Source organism: Myotis brandtii, unplaced genomic scaffold (assembly GCF_000412655.1).
Source record: "Myotis brandtii unplaced genomic scaffold, ASM41265v1 scaffold13, whole genome shotgun sequence".
In the NCBI taxonomy this organism is placed as follows: Eukaryota; Metazoa; Chordata; class Mammalia; order Chiroptera; family Vespertilionidae; genus Myotis; species Myotis brandtii.
The window spans coordinates 2632575-2649452 of record NW_005354595.1 but is presented as its reverse complement, the minus strand read 5'-3'; the positions used below and the strand labels follow the sequence as shown (position 1 = coordinate 2649452).

The 16878-nt window shown below is 41.1% G+C and overlaps 1 protein-coding gene across 1 annotated transcript in view; it reads right to left on the bottom strand.

Annotated features, from left to right (window-relative positions):
- The window catches only part of IKBKAP (inhibitor of kappa light polypeptide gene enhancer in B-cells, kinase complex-associated protein), a 59511-nt gene that overhangs the window by 16026 nt on the left and 26607 nt on the right, over nucleotides 1-16878 (bottom strand). The window contains exons 13-27 of the mRNA XM_005859785.2: nucleotides 14635-14734; nucleotides 12829-13011; nucleotides 10549-10655; nucleotides 9895-9998; nucleotides 8694-8747; nucleotides 8499-8604; nucleotides 7568-7683; nucleotides 7134-7207; nucleotides 6325-6403; nucleotides 6153-6232; nucleotides 4838-4975; nucleotides 4647-4732; nucleotides 4213-4361; nucleotides 1082-1205; nucleotides 73-170 (exon numbers count right to left, since the gene is read on the bottom strand). Coding sequence (XP_005859847.1) covers nucleotides 73-170; nucleotides 1082-1205; nucleotides 4213-4361; nucleotides 4647-4732; nucleotides 4838-4975; nucleotides 6153-6232; nucleotides 6325-6403; nucleotides 7134-7207; nucleotides 7568-7683; nucleotides 8499-8604; nucleotides 8694-8747; nucleotides 9895-9998; nucleotides 10549-10655; nucleotides 12829-13011; nucleotides 14635-14734 — 1598 coding nt within the window. The remainder of the gene's footprint in view (nucleotides 1-72; nucleotides 171-1081; nucleotides 1206-4212; nucleotides 4362-4646; nucleotides 4733-4837; nucleotides 4976-6152; nucleotides 6233-6324; nucleotides 6404-7133; nucleotides 7208-7567; nucleotides 7684-8498; nucleotides 8605-8693; nucleotides 8748-9894; nucleotides 9999-10548; nucleotides 10656-12828; nucleotides 13012-14634; nucleotides 14735-16878) is intronic.

Sequence of the window (16878 nt, the reverse complement as noted above, 5' to 3'; positions counted from 1 at the left end):
CTCAGGACCCTCACCCTTTCCAACTAAGGCACAAAGCAAAACCAGGAGTGCCACATTTCATACACCACGCACCTTGTGCTGCTGCGAGTCTGGTGGATATAACTTCAGAGCCTCATTATACAGGTTCTTATCCTTTATTAAGTTTAAGCATTCTGGGAAGTGCTCGGGTCCTGCAGGAATAAGATTCATACACACAGAAGCTTAAGACTTGGAAGGAGAAAGGATTCATTTTTACCAACGATCTCTCAACAAAATCAACAGGGGCGATTCCAAGACCTGCACGATCAGAAAATCTGGAGAAGAGAATCCAGTAATCTGAATTTTAAGATTCTGAGGTATGAGAAGCAATGCCTGGGATCAGAGTTCTACTTTACAAAACTTTTTCACACTACCCCTGATCAATGACCATCCAGCCCAATTGGGTCAACCTCCTAAATAAGAATCTCCTGGGATGCGTATTAAACATACACACGCCCGAGTACTGCCCAGCCCAACTGAATCAGTTCTCCACGGAAGCCATCAGCCGAATGCTTAACAAGCGCCCTAGTGACTCTTCCCTGCCCCCTCCCAGCCCTCAGGAAGGAATCGCAACTGCTGAAGCCAGAGGCTGCAGCCCAGGCCAGGGCTGGGTGAAGGGGGGGTTGGGAGCAGAGCACCCGCCACCGTGCTTGGCCCACCCCATCACTGATGAGTAAGACTGGCTTCCAGGGCACTGCAGTGGGCACCTCGCTCTAGACAAGCCAGGCTTCCTTCAGGTGTTTGCAAACACCATGAGAACAGCGAATTATCTACTAATTTTGATTCTGAGACACTGAAGTGAATTTAGGAGGTAATCATTCTTAACCCAAAAAGGACCTCTATTTCCCTAGCTGCAGAGCCCCTCAGCTCTTTAAAAGACACTTGCTTTATCCTCAGTTCTCAGAACATATAAAATCAGGTGTACTTATGTAATTGTTAAAGATTTCAGGAGTGGAAATTGAAAGCAGTGTGTGTTTAAACTAACATTTTATCTTAATTTATACCCTGCCTACTTCCAAAGAAAATCTGAAGTGGAAATGAGCATAATAATCCTCATACTCACCACATTTGCTGAGGTGGCCAATGGCTTTTTCATACCGTTTCAGGTATTTGTCTATAGTGAACCGCTGATAATTAGTTTCCATTTTCTTAAGTGTATTAAGAAATGGGAGATATTCTTTTGGATCCTAAAAAAAATTATAAATAGAACTTTATTGCTTATGATCATATTTACTTATAAAAATAAACATATAATAATTATAGCAGTAAATCCAAAGCTACATAATTTTAAGAATAGGTATCATATTAATATATTGATTACTTTTTATGTAATACTAGTGTCCCGGTGCATGGATTCGTGCACATTGAAAGGAAATTAATTAGAAGAAATATTTTAATATCGCTATTTGTCCTTTCTCTGTAATAGAAGTGTCAACCAAATTAATGATTGACAATGACAGATCAAAACACACGCATGTGATTGGCACCAGTGAGAGCTTTATATGTATTGTGTGTGCATGAGTCAACTGAGCCTTTTATAGATATAGAATAAACTTGCTTAATTAGACCTGCTTTCTGATTTAGCTAAACTTTTTCCAGCCCAGTGAAGCACCCCAACTTCTCTTTCAGGTAATTGTCAGCAACACAGCAGTAAATATCAACACAAAGCAGATTATTATTGTAGATCACGCAGGGAGAACAAAGGGTAAAATATTTAACTGTAGCCGTGTTTGACTATATTCTGTGCAGTGAGATAACCTGAAGTCATTTTCAAGGTCCACCATTTCTTTCTTCTTTTCAGTCAGGTCAAGTTTCTAAACTTTCTAAATCTCCATTTTACGGCTAATGAAAAGAAAATAGGATTTTACCAAGTCTCCTAGCTACCTACTCCAGGACTTCTGTGAGTATCAAATGAGATGAGGCACATGAAAAAGCTTCATAGACATTTGGTTAAACTGTAAAATGTTTGCACCTGGCTATAAAGCAAGCCGAGTTCCTGGGCTGCAGAAACTCCAAGGAGACTAGTTACTAGGGAGAGGAAGCCAGGCGTTGCTACGTGATGTCATTACCCAGTGCCCACAGTGACCGTTTCCAAGCTGTGCTGTGGGCCGCATTTTGTGCCATGGGGTCGTGGCAGCATTGGCTGTGATTTGGTGGGGTGTCACTCCGGGGTGGTGGCAGGGCCTGTATCCCACTTGGGGGAAACTGAGTGTTGGTTTGTCGGCGTCAGGTCTGTGGTGCCATTTATTTTTAAATGGTCAGTGTGCGCCATGGCAGCTCCTGTGTTGAGGGTCTGCCCTTTGGTGGTCAGTACGTGTCATGGCTACCGGTCAGATGGACACTTAGCCTTTTACATATATATAGATAGAAAAAGCTAAACTACATAATACAACTTTTTTTTTTGTTTTGCTAATCCTAAGGATATTTTTTCCATTAATTTTTAGAGAGAGTGAAAGGGATGGGGAGAGACAGAGAGAAATATTGATGTGAGAGATACACACCGATTGGTTGTCTCTTTTATGCACTCTGACCTGGGCGGGGGATTGAGCCTGCAACCAAGGTACATGCCTGTGACTGGAATCGAACCCCTTTAGTCTGAGGGCCAACACTCTATCCATTGAGCCAAACCAGCTAGGACCATAATACTTTTGATGAAAATGCTTAACACATGGGTGTTATTAGCTTTCATTAGGAATAATGACTACTTCTTACCTAAGTCTCACAATAGATACTTATTTCATAGGCTAATAAGGAAACAAGGTTCCAATCTGTAAGATATTCAACAAATGCATCCAAGTTTCTCCTAAAAGTGCAAGGCACTGTGTTTAGAGCTGTTTCCAAGACATGTCAAGCCCTCCATTTGCAAAGGCATAGTTATACTGAGTTGGACACAAAACTCTGAGGCCCTGTCAACCAAGTTTTTGTTGGCACTGATACTCTCCAGCTCTGTGCCATGCCCCGTAAAAAAATTATTTTCTTCCTGAAGAAGAGATGCTTCCTGTTCTTAATTCAATTTCACTGGCAGACACATAAGAACAATACAGGAAAAAAATCGAGAGTAAATAATCAGTGTTCATGCATGTGATGTAGGAGATAACTACAGGCCAAAACATTCAGTCATGTACAAGGGATGCAACATAACCCTGAACCTCAGGAAAGGTAGTCTAGAAGAGGACAGACTGGGCTGCAGGGGTAGACACGGTGCAGTGGATTACATGGGGGCCAGCTCCTCCAATCCCTGGGCAGTGGGCAGGGAGGCAAAAATGGCTTACTGGGATCCCTGGCTGAGGTGGCTCAGTTGGTTAGAGTGTCATCCCGATTGTGGGTTCGATCCCATCAGGGCACCAAAAAAGAAAAAGAACGGTATACTGGGCAGGTGCCACCTTGGCACCCTTTAACCAAGATGAGTGAGAATTAGCCAGGTGAATGGGGAGGGGGAGGGGGGAGGGAGAAGTCATGTTATCCACAAAGGTGTGTGGTGGCTAAGGGAACAAAAGCACTGCCTTTCCTCCACGGGCAGAGAAAAGGGGACAACGTGAAGAGACGAGGACAGAGATACACAGGGAACAGACCACAGAGGATGTTTAAGTAATATTACGGCCTTTGAATTCCATGCTGGGGCCATGGGGACTATAAAGTATTTAAAACAGAGAAATAAAGGATCAAGTTTTCTTTTTTGGAAAGGTCACTCTGACAAGAGCAAAGAAAGGAATGGTAGGGGATGAAACCAAGGCTGTACAATAGATTAAAAAGGTGCAGGCCAGGGGCGCTCAAACATTTTGACTGTAGCATGCTAAGGGGGACAGAGGCCCCAAACCTTTCTATTTTCCATGTTCCTACTTTCCACTAGAAAAATGAGCTATAAAATAGAGACCTGAATTGGAATACGATTCGTTTGTTCTATTTCCTTGATAAGAGGAGAAATTTGTTCACACATACGCCTATAATCTTAAAAATAACCACATAATTTTATTTCACTTGCTCAACCTAGCAATCAAAACACTTTGATAAGCATAGAACTATGATAGAGAATGGCACTTAGAAGCATGGGCCCGGAGACTCTCAGATCTGCCTCCAGCCCTGTGCTCCCAGGACAATATCGGGCAGAACACTGCTCCATTAGGAGAGGGATTCATGCTGCCATGATTACATAAACGAGAACCAAAAAGATGGCAAAGTAGCAACTCCACATACCTTCTGTGACTTCTCAGCTACCATGAGGACCAAATCAAAGTCATAGGTCCCAAGAGAATGATCATATAATTCATTCACATCTACCAGCAGCAGCAAATACTTCAGGGCCTCTTCAGCACTCACACCATCAGAAACAGGGGTAGTGCTTCCTGTCGGTGTCAGAAAACAAAACAGAACAAAACCATCTGGGCAAAAACCCACACACCTGGCATCATAACCAGAAGACAAAGAAACACATTTTCCAATAGACAGATATCTCTGATCCTTTTGTACATGCAGCACTGAAAAGAATGACACAGATCTTAACATGGCCCCTCAAAGGCCACAAGTTAAATCCGGGCTGTGACCCTGGTCCTGGTCAGCGTGCTCTCCCGAGCTGGGAAGGCTGAGACAATCAGGCCCCGAACACCCTCTTTCTGTGAACGGGTCTCTACCTTGAAGCTCGTGTACCTTCTGCAGCACAACTTCCAGTTCTGGGGTTGTTTTCTTCACATGAGAGGTGAGGATGGACAGGCAGTACCTGAGGTCAGACACGAAGAGCAACACAGGATGAGAAGGATGAACAGAGTAAGGACAGCTATGTGCTTGTGTCATTCACAAGATGCCCCTAACGCGGCACACGTACTTGTCAGGGTCTATGCTCTCCATGGCAGCTCGCATGGCATCGCAGATAAGGTCTACTTTACTCCCCTCGAGTCCCCTGGACTGTGGGACAGTGTCGGGAACTGGTGGAGGGTACATGGTAGTTGTGACATCTTCTTCCCTAAGAACAAGTGTGTATTAAAAGGTCATTAACTGAACCTGTGTCCCCTCTCAAACCATTCACATAAAACCAAGTGTGCTGATGAGACAATAAATAAAAATAGCTAGCTATTTTTAAAAAAGCTATTGGAAAACAGTTTAATTATAAAAATACTCATATAAGATAAAAAACGGAGAAATTTATTGAGAAATGAAAACATGTCTACAAAAGACCTGTACAGTGATATTCATAGGTGTTTTATCCAGAGAGCCCAAACGAGGCACAGACTAGATGTCCATCACTGGGGAATGATGAACAAACTAGTATATTTATACAGTGGCATTCTATTGAGTTATAAATAAGATGGATCTTGAATACATGTAAAATGGATGAATCTCAAGATAATATACACTATGGGAAAGAAGCTTTGTTTATACAGAAAAATAAATATTCTGAGTTCATTTATAAAGTTCCTGAACATGTGAAACTGATCCATGGTGTAAAACTCAAAAACAGTGGCTGCCTAGGGGTCAGGGACTGACTGAGAAGGGACTGGGGGGAACCTGGTGGAGGTTCAGGTTACATGGAAGCATACATTTGTCAAAACTCACTGAAGGGTACACTGATCGTTGCATTTCACTATAAATACAGCGGGACCCTGTATGCAAACGATAAGATACACTCTAGATAGTGCTATGCAAAATGAAATACTGAGGTACAGGTACACTGATGTAATTACCTGGAAATTAGTCTAAAAATAGATGATGCATGAACAGGTGGCAAATAGTGATAAAGCAAATATAGAAAAATATGGATTCTAGAATCTAGGTGGAGGGATAGGATGCTCATGTGACAATTCTCTCAATTTTCTATGTTTCAAATTTCTCATTAAAAAGTTGGAGAAATGGTCAATGCAGACATAAGAATACACCATTTTCTTTTAAACTCATAAAAACAGTTTTATATGACTACCTAAAAATAAAGTCAAATAATAATTCTGACCTACATACTTAAAGTCTTAGTTTTAAATAGATTGTTTTTAAAAAGGAAAGATCCAGTACATATGGTTAAGAGTTATAGTGATAAAAAAAATACTAGACATTAATTTTTCTCCTCTAGCTATCTATCTATTTGATTTCCTTAACTAGAAGAGAGAAAATCATGACTATGATACTCATGAATTATTCAAAATACTTACTTCAATTCTGTGAAAAACAAATTAATATGATTTACAGAATCTATCTGTTTTATGAAGGACTCCACATTTTCAAGAAACACCTACCCAAAAAAAAGGACAAAACATTTTAGTTCAGATCACATTAGTTCAAGTCTAAAGTAAGCTAGGGTAAACAGCAGCATGAGAAAGTTACCTTAGGGTTATGATCATAAATCAGATTGAGATTAATTCTCAGTTTTCTCATGCATTCAAATGCTTCTTTAAACATAAGCCTGTGAAGAGAATGGATAAAGAAGGCATTTCACAAAAACTAAGCTCCCCGGACCCAGCACGTTTTCATTATGATACAAACCAGTTCTAATGAGATTACAGCCCAAGTGCCAAACAACTGCTAATGGATTTTCACTCTGAAATCACAGAATAAAAAAATCGGCTACCAAATTCATTTACCTTCTGAAAAGGAATGATTTAATCATCATGGCAGGATGAGGACTACATCCTCACAGACACACTCATCATGGAACTTAGGTCTTTCTTAACAAAATAATGCAAAGCTTCTCCTGTACCGAGTCAGACAATGGATCATTTCCCTCCTAACAGTGGCTCAGGCACTTTGGGTCATGGGCCCCCTGCGAACCAGAAAGCCTTGGGCCTCCTGCCTAGAAAGACATGCAGAGTCAATTGGTGCAGTGTCCCATCTAAAGCCACGAGGGTCCCCTTAGGCTAGGAAGCCCTGACTTACACGATGAGCTTCATGATCCCTTCTGCTGGAGATGTCACTATATCGTATGGCATTAAAATCAGTGTAGACCATGTCACCACAATCAATTTAATAAATATTAAAAAGAAAAATCAAAGTGTAAAAAAAAAAGCCTCTGAGAATCTGATTGATGACATCTGTAATCAAGGTTTTCCACTTTTAGGTTTTAAACCTTAAAAGGATACTTATGATCTTCACACATAAGTCATAACAAGCTAACTAGTCCTGTACGTGGTACTTACTTGTCCAACCACTTCCGAATCTGAGCTAAAACCAGGGCTCGATGATGAACAACTTCTAAGTTTCCCCTTGGCATCTTAAAATATATAAATCAAAATAATAATGTTTTAAATTAAATAGAAAACATTTAAATACCCAGGCTACACAACTTTACCTAACTTCACAGTGAACTACCACGCGAGGTAAAATGAGCACACTTTTAGCAGAATCTAGTTGTGCTCAATATTTATATTGACTTTCCAGAAAAGCTTCCCTTTTAGCCTTACTGGGCAGAGCCTGTATGAACACTCCTTTGTAATAAAGCTAATAGAACCTGGCAAGGAAAGACTTAAATAAATTACTGCAAGTGAAAAGAGAGCCTAAAATACAATCTGCAAGAACTGTTTGGTATTGACTGTCCAATGGCAATCAGAAACAGCCTGGAAAATCAGCTTACCTGTAGTATCAGCTTTGTGTCCTGGGGCACAACAGTGACAATGCGTGAACCCCGCTCCACCATCCGCAGCGTTTCCCCATTAGACGCGTGACTGCTGCTCAGACCTGCCTGTAATGCTAGAGACAACATGGGCCTTAATCACTGTCATGACCAGGCACTCTCCATTACCTGCAGCTGAAAACGCACGTTATCTGAAATACAGGAGAGCAGTTACTAACCAGGCTCCTTTGCTCTCCCACTCAACCTCAAGACCATCAGCCTTTCTGATAAAGTCTCATCCCTCGAACTTGCCCTCTCTCAGAGCCTTCATGCATATTCTCACACACAACTCATCAACTGACTTGGAAGACACAGGGAGAATGGGCAGCTTCTCTCTTTCTTAGCACTATAATCATACCAGGGAATGATTCCATTTCCAAGTGGGGATTTTCAGAATAAGGAAAATACACACACACAGCGGGGTGGGGTTGAAGATGAGTGGATGGGTGGGCATGGAATAGAAGAAAAAACAGAGCCAATTTCCTACAAACCCCAGAAGAAATCCTTCAGAGGGTACAGCGGAGGGTGGCACAGTGAGAAAAGATTACAAAGAAGTCACCGCATATTGCTCGTTTGGTATTTACTGGTAACTCACAGTAAAATATTAGTTATATAATGAAATTTCCTGAACAATTTTTGTTTAACTTTAGAATATTCTGCTTAAGGAAGGACTTCTTTTTCTGGAAGTCTTTGCTAACTGGTGCAGGATGATTGAACTGCGATGCTGTGCTGAGATTAGGGATGAAGGAACTAAACTCTAATGGTATTCTCCTGTCCAGGACTCCACAGTCAAAAGCCAAAGTAGGTGAAGAACTTAGAAGTCATCAAGACCTCAAAGGACAAAAGATAGCAGAAGAGGGACCATTTTCTATTTTATACACTGAGAACTTACTTTTTAATGAAGCATCACTCAGACAAAAACACTGGCAGGTGTGAGAATGAGTTGTTAACAACAAAAACTCATCATATACTGCAAATGATGTGATATTGGAAGCAACCTACAAGGTAAGGGAGACAAGGGTAAATTTAGCTTTATTACTTGGAGACAACACTGAAGAAGATCCGTCACCAAACCACGCCTTTATACCTCATTGTCATTGATGAAAAAGCGACACCTGTTAGTCAGACCAAGGACATATTCCTGCAAAGAAATAAAACTGAAATTATAAACAATTCTAACCAAACTAGTTTAATCTAACCTTTCAATCACACAGTTCTACTGACCTGTGATTTCACATCTAAGTCTCTGTAATCAGGACTGAATAGATATGTTAGATGTGGTTGGTCCAGAAGCCATCCATCTGCAGGCCCTGTCATTTCTATCTCCTACCTGCATCTCAAATATGCCACCTTTCTGCCCTCACTGCCTCCACTCCAACAGTCACTTCCATACTCGTCCTTTCCAACCTACTCCCCACCCAGCAGCCAGAAAACATTCCAAACCATAAAGCAAATCACATTATTCTGCTGATTTAAAATTACTAATAATCTTCCTGCCTTTGTTAAGTAAATAAAAAATCCACACTCCTTCCTATGGCCTTTCACTGAGTCCCAGCCACACTGCTTCCATTCAGTTCCTTGAATAAGCTGAGCTCTTTCCAAGCTCAAGATGTGTAGTTCCTTGTCCCTGGGACACTCCCCCTTCCTCAGGGAGCCTTCTCTTCCTTCACAGCTCAGTACACACACACCATAGAGCTTTCCAAAGTAGGTCCCCCATCCTCACAACTATCATCCTCCACTTAGTCCCCAGCACCTCACCATTCTCTGTCATTACACCCTGCTTGTTTCCTTCATTCTCCCATTGGAGGAGCTAATCATATAATCTGTTGATAGAGTATAAAGTCCCAAGAACAAGGGATTGAATAGCTGTTGTGCTTTATAACAACTGTATCCTACCACCCACCACAATGATAGGCATTTTAATATTTGATGAATGACAACCTACTGAATACTACTTTCAAGATTACATTTCTGTTGTTCCCAAGAGGTATTTAATAAAACTAACTGTGTCTGTTCTGTACAACTGGGGATGAAAGTTTGCTAACTGCATTCTATTTTTAAATTTATAACTCCGAGGAAGGGATTAACTAAAGCCTGCTTGCCAGGCAACCTCTTAATTCCATCTCACAGAGGAAGCTAGGGCTCAGGGAACTGGACCTTCTCAATGTTGCCTTATGATTTAGTGGATCCAGGCTCACCTCCAAAGCCCATACTCTTGGTACCTAATGCTATCAGATCTTGGGTCCCTACTTTTAAGTGGTAAATTTTTCTGCCCTGTGATCACTTACCTTCCCTCCAATCACGGCCAATTCAATCTGTGTGCATTCATAAGGAATTTGAACAGGAAATCCACCCGGGTTCTTCCAGGGTTCAACAAATGGAGAAGGTGATTCTGCAGGATTAGCAGAGGAGGTTTACCAAGAGCTGATCTGCTCTTTGTAAAAAAACTGTCCCATTAATACTTACTAAAGCACTTAACATGCAATTTGGATTACTTTCCAAATGTATTCTGCAAACTCATTAGGGTATTCCAATTCATTACAAGAGAAAACAGGTAGTAAACACCTGCGCCCTGGCCGGTGTGGCTCAGTTGGTTGGAGCATCATCCCATGCACTGAAAGGTTGCTGGTTCAATTCCCCATTAGGGCACATGCCCAGGTTGTAGGCTTGATCCCTGGTAGGGGGTGTGAAGGAAGCAACTGATCAATGTTTTGCTCTCACATGATGTTTCTCTCTCTCCCTCTCCCTTCCTCTCGGTCTACAAATCAATAAAAAATCTTTTAAAAAAAGAAAACACCTGCAAATCCTCGCTATAGCTTAGGGTTTTCCAGAGTAGTTAAAAGACCTAACAGTCAATGTGGCACAGACAAGATACAAGTCATGTTTTTAACAATGAAACATCATATAAGTCATAAACATGCTTTCCTAACTGTGATACTCACCCCAAAGGTACTTCAGTATCTGGCCACCAGCTAGCTGCAATGCTACTGTCTTGGTCTTGGAATTGCAACATAGGCTGACTATGACCCCATCCACTGTCACAGATGAACTGACAAAAGTAAAAAAAGGGAGGAAGGGGATGTGAATAGATCTAGTTTTTCTCAAAAGTAGTGACATTTCACAGATTTTGCAAAACAGAAAAAGAAACAAGCAATTTCCTCTTGGTGCTACTCAGCGTATTTCAATACAATATACACAACACACATACACACGATAAACTATTGCAATCACAAGCCCAGATTAAGCGATTACCTGTCACATCACACTATTTTCCACAATACAAATAAGCTGGAGTCTACATTGTGAAGTCATCATTCCTATTCTGGCAGCAACTCATTATAACTTATTGCAACTTATCACCTTCATTAGACATACTTGGTATCAATAATATTTTTGTCTTCTTAAAATATAAACTACATTAATGAAGCAGTGAGTCAGTAGGAACATAGAACACTCTCTATCACTATCATATTCGTTCATGGAAATCTGTGGGTCTTCATTCATGGGGAGAGGGGAAATGTGCTGTTGCCATTGTATTTTTTCCTGAGTCAATGAATGTATACATCTTAAAGAGACTAGATATGTCTTAAAGGAAGTGAAAGAGATAGTGATTAAAAAAAATGATTCCAATGCTAACATTTAGTCTAAGATTTTCTAACCAATCTATGAAATACCAAAATGTTCCAAGGTCTGTGAGGATAAATTATCTGTAAGTTAAGAGAACAGACTCTGGAGCTAGTCTTGCTGGGACTGGGATCTCAGGCAAGCTATTACCGTGCCCTGTGCCTTGGCTGTCACAGCTGTAAAACGCTAACAGTACATACTCCAAAGAGGTCCTGTGAGACATCCGTAATATTGGTAAAGCACTAAGAAGAGTACCTTTTACAAAGACGAACTGTAGTATGTAAGCTAGTAAGAGCTGCAAGCTAATCAAGGGACTTTATATTCCTCAAAAACACTGATATTTTATATGAACAAACAGTCTTTTTTTGAGAAACAAAGGTCAAAGCAACAGAAATATTTTTTAAATCACTTTCTCATTCCCTTTTCAGTAAATGAAATGACTGCCTCTAGCTTTTTTTTCTATATATAATTTTAAATTTTATGTCTCATCACTATGTTGTACACCAGAAATATAGTTTGCTAAGTGTAATTAAAAATAAAAAAATGATTTCTTAAAAAAAGAGAATTTAAAATTTAAAAAAGGAGATATTACAAGATATTTTCAGAGTTTAAATCTAAGCAGATCTTTCATTACAAATGAAGCTAGAGATAATACCAGTGTATGCCCAAGGTGCCAAATGTGACACTGGAAACCTGAGGATTTCCCAGAACTGCCCAGACAATGCTATCTATCTACTGCACAACAGGGCTTGCCTTACAGAAAACCACATTCATGAACCAGAACCTGTTACATGACAAAGACGTAGTCAGGGATCAAAATGAAACTCAAGGCTAGGGGGCAGTGAAATTTAGCAAAGAAAAATAGAGGAATCCTGTAAAATGCAGTCTACCATGACAGAAAACAGATCTCTGGCTGATTGGGGATGGTGGTGGACACAAAGGGCTATGTCACAAAGGGGCATAAGGAAACATTTGTGGGGAAAGTATATGTTCTATTTCCTGATTGTATGGCTTCATGGATGCATACAGATATCAAAAGTTATCAAATTGTACACACAAATTTTTGTAATTTGTTGTGTGTTGATTATACCTCAATGAAACTATAAAGTTAAAAAATAAAAACAAAAAGATGATTAAAAGAAGAAAAATAGAGGAGACTATTCAGTAGTAAATGCGTCATGTGCCAAACAGAATGTAAAGAGAGGCCAGACATCAAAATGTAGCACATATAAATAGATCTTATAACGTAACTGATTTTAATAACTAACAAGGGTAATCAGAGTGACTGATTCTCATGGGCTAGCAATTGCCTTGCTGGGATGTAAGCATATGCTCAATTAAAAATTTTAACACACTTCGAAATGTTCTGCCTCATCTGTTGGTATTTGTCCTCTTTTTCACTGCTTGACACATTTTCAGCCTGTATTGTGACATGACTCAAAATTAGACTTAACCTCTTGCCAAGTGTGTCTAACAAGGAAGCTACTGCCTCTTAACCTACCTCACTAGAAGCCGAAAAAAGTCCTATGCTCATAAAGACAAAACAGAAAAGCATAACTCTACCTATTACCACATGGAACACAGAAGGGCTGTGATACCTAATAGTGAGCTGTCCTTGCTGGTCATCTGTCTCGGAAGAGGCCACGGTGAGACGGTGAATGACGGACTGTGGGCTGGACTGACTGTGGCGTACGGCCAGGAAGACGTCTTCTTGGATCCAGGTGAGAAAGCTGAGCTTCAGTGGATTTACTTCTTGATCTTCACTATTCTCAAACTGAATTCTGTTTAAATATTGAAGAATATCTAAGAATGAAACTTTAATACCACTGAGATTTCCCTGAATGAAGGAAGAATGAACCACCCTGTATATAGGCAACACCTAGTTATTTGTAGAGGCAAAACCTGAAATGATGTCAAATACTAAAAAAAACCCAAAATACTGTTTGTCTGGTTCTAAAATGTGGTTTCTGTTTATTTAATATTGTTTCTTATTCTCTGAGCTTTAGATTTATGAATCTGACCACACAAGAAAATTACCTGCCCTGGGTTGACCCTACACTAATAAACCCAGAGGTTTTCCACTGTCCCACTTACCAGCATTCAAACCAAACTGCAGCAGCGAGCTGGACTTCAATAGAATGAATGGGTCCTTTCCCAAGCATCTCACACCAAAATGAATACATTAACTTGAGAGTCTCCCTGCCTCTAACATCTTCTGCAGCATTATTTATGCAGCAGAGGACAGCACTTTTTGCTGCCTCATGCAGGACTCATAATGGCCACTTCTTGCCTTTGAGTTCTAGCAAACCCTCGGCGGCGTGCACTGAAGGAGCGGGTCTCTAGCCCAATCTTCCTCCTCAACCAGCTCCCAGGACTCAGCCTCTCCGCAGCCCATGCAGGAGCTTCCCCACCTGGTTCTTGCTGACATTCTTCTGCCCGCCACACCCAATGTTCCCAATCCTCCTCTGCAATCCTAACCTAGTCCTACCCCTGCTTCAAGGATCGAGATAAGTATCCGCGTCCCTCATGAAGACTTCTCTAAATGAAACTATATTCTACATTGCCTTACACTTTCTTCCTCTAGTAGTTTCAAGTCTGTGAAGTAAAATCATCCATATAAATGTTCTTTGAAAACTTCTAAGCATTATATATAGGCAGCCCCCAAATCATACACAGGTTAGATACATATATACATTTATGAAATATATTGCATATATTTAAGAAACATTCAGTTATTTGCTCTAGTCAGTTTATTATTACTATTAATTTAGGGATAAATGCTCCCAGGAGACAGAATAGAGCAGGAATTAAGAGCACAGACTCATCAAGAATAGACTCAAATCCTGGATTCTCACAGGAATGGCATTATAATTTATAAATTGGCTTCTGGGTCATTTTATAATGCCTATAGTATACCTGAGGTATTCAATTACACCCCGTCATTTCTAGTATTATTTCCATGGGAAAATGTATTCTGATTTCCAAACTGAAAGCCTCAAAACACAGCACCCAGAGGTTTTGGAGTGTAGGTGGAGGCAAAGACAAAGGCTGCTGTAGGTCAGCCGTATGTTAATAACCTAGACATCCTCATTTAGGTACGTGAATGCAATCTGCCCTGTCAATTCATCTCCATCTTTCCCATGCAATGTTTCCCTGGAGAACCAAGGACTGTTGAGAAGAATGGGTTTTAGGCTGGTTTATTACTTGGGCTCTCCTGCACCCATCATCCTACATGATTCAGAATCCAGGTAAGCGGCTTCCCCAATGGGGCTGAAAAACCAGCACCCGGGTGTGGTATCTACTTGTTCCACTCAGCAACAAGCACAGGATAACAACTGGGTAATTTAGGAGTAAATGCTGGCTCCTTCTGTTCCCAGACGTTCCGATAACTAAGAACCACCTACTTGTATCTCTTTTCCAGATGAGGTGTCTCAAAGGAAACTTTAAATCCACTTCCACCCACAGCTCCCAGTTTCACCGTGGAATCCACACTTGAACTATCACCTAGAAAACAAAATTGCAAGTCCAATTATATCAAACTACGAACACTTCTCCTCATACTAAGTTTATGGGGTTCTGGAAGTCAAACTACTTTACAAACAAAGCAATCTAGAAAACAGTCACATCTCAATCTCTTTTTAAAATCTCTGCCTACCTTTCAGGCTTAACCAAATCTTTTTTCCCCTTCATACTACCCCAGTCACAATCCTCGATGTACCTCAGCAAGACCAGGGAGGGCTGCCCTCTCACCCCAGTGCTACTTCCTCCACTGCCCCACCACCACCTCTCACCAACCTGGCATCCTTCATCAAAAGATATTCTCTTTCCATTCTTGATCCAGTTTATTCACTGCACAGCAGCCAATACAACCCTTTAAAAAACTGAGTCAGAACACCACGCTCTTCTGCTCTACACCCTCCGGAGGCTTCCTGTCTCACACAGAATAAACACTGAGGTCTTACCAGAGCCTTTGAGGCCAACGAGAGCTGTTTCCTGTCACCTCTCTGACTCCACCCACCACCCTCCCCTTACCCCCTATGCTGCAGCCTCCCTGAACTCCTGGCTATTTCCTACACAGACAAGCACCTTCACCATTTCTCTCTACTCTGCCTAGAATGCTCTTACCCCAGGCATTTACATGGCTCCCTCTCCAATTGCCACTGAGTCTCTGCTTAAATGTCACCTTCACATAGAGGCTTCCTGACCACCTCATGCTCTCCCATACCCTGACCTTGCTTATTTTTCTCCACAGCATTTACCATCTCATAGACTTCAACTTTTATTTACTATATTTCTCCCCAACTAGAAGATAAATTCCACAATCATATGGACTAGAATAAAACGTGTCATATAAGAGATAATCAATAAACATGGAGCAATACTCAGGACACAGCAAATGTCTCCTATGCAAGTTCTGGCATCTAATTTGTCTCCACTGGACTCAAAGGTGCACTACTCGCCTCCAAGTTGTTCGTTTGTATCACAAGCTCTTTCTCTTTGGCTCAGTAGCCCTTATCAGTATTCTGACTTGTCCATTCTGAGACCTCAAACTGGAATATCCTGACTTTAACATCAACTTCCAATCTTTCCTCTTCTCTTTCCTTTTAATCCCAATAAAATGCATTATTCCTCAACGTTCACTGTCACCTGCACAACAGCTGACGTTCGCTGCTTCTACACAGCAATCCTGACACCCCCCCCCCCCCCCCCCCCCCCCGTGCTCCCTGCGCAGGTGAGCTGTCCACACCAGGGCCATCGTCTGAAATTGCTCCGTGTTTAAAAAGCCTAATCTCTACATCCTACATTTTAATATATTTTATTGATTTTTTACAGAGAGGAAGGGAGAGGGATAGAGAGCCAGAAACATCGATGAGAGAGAAACATTGATCAGCTGCCTCCTGCACAGCCCCTACTGGGGATGTGCCCGAAACCAAGGTACATGCCCTTGACCGGAATTGAACCCGGGACCTTTCAGTCTGCAGGCCGACGCTCTATCCACTGAGCAAAACCGGTTAGGGCCATCCTACATTTTAATAACAACTCCCACAACCTTTTCCCAGACTCTTTTATACCCAAATACGCTATAACATGCTCCCCACTCTCAAAGGCTTACGGCTCCCAGCTTTGTATTTTTCTACAGACACTTTCCTGGCTCAAACTCTCACCATCTCCTGCCTAGTCACTCTGAGCAGCCCCACTGGTATGTCTGCTTCCCCGTGCCCACACCATGGCCTGCCCGCACACAGCCACCTGACACATCGCCCGAGAGCAGAGGTCTAACCTGCCCTATCTGATCATGAATGTAGGGTGCTACAGAGTTTCATTCTGGGGAGATAGAGGTGTTCTAAAATTGACTGTGCTGATGGTTGCAAAACTGCAAATATACTAAAAACCATAGAGCTGTACACCCTAAATAGATGAGTGGTGTGAATAAAGTTATTTTTTAAGTGAATGTAGGATAAAATATTCTGTACATAGTAAAACAATAAACAATTATACAATCTTAAATTAGTATCATCTAGTAAGCACCGCAAAAGCTTACTCTACATCTGATTCTTTTAAGCTAAGAAAACCAGCAGTAACAGTAGTCAAGTATAAAGACTTATTTACTTTTGATATTACAATTACAGGATAAAGTCTACTTTGAA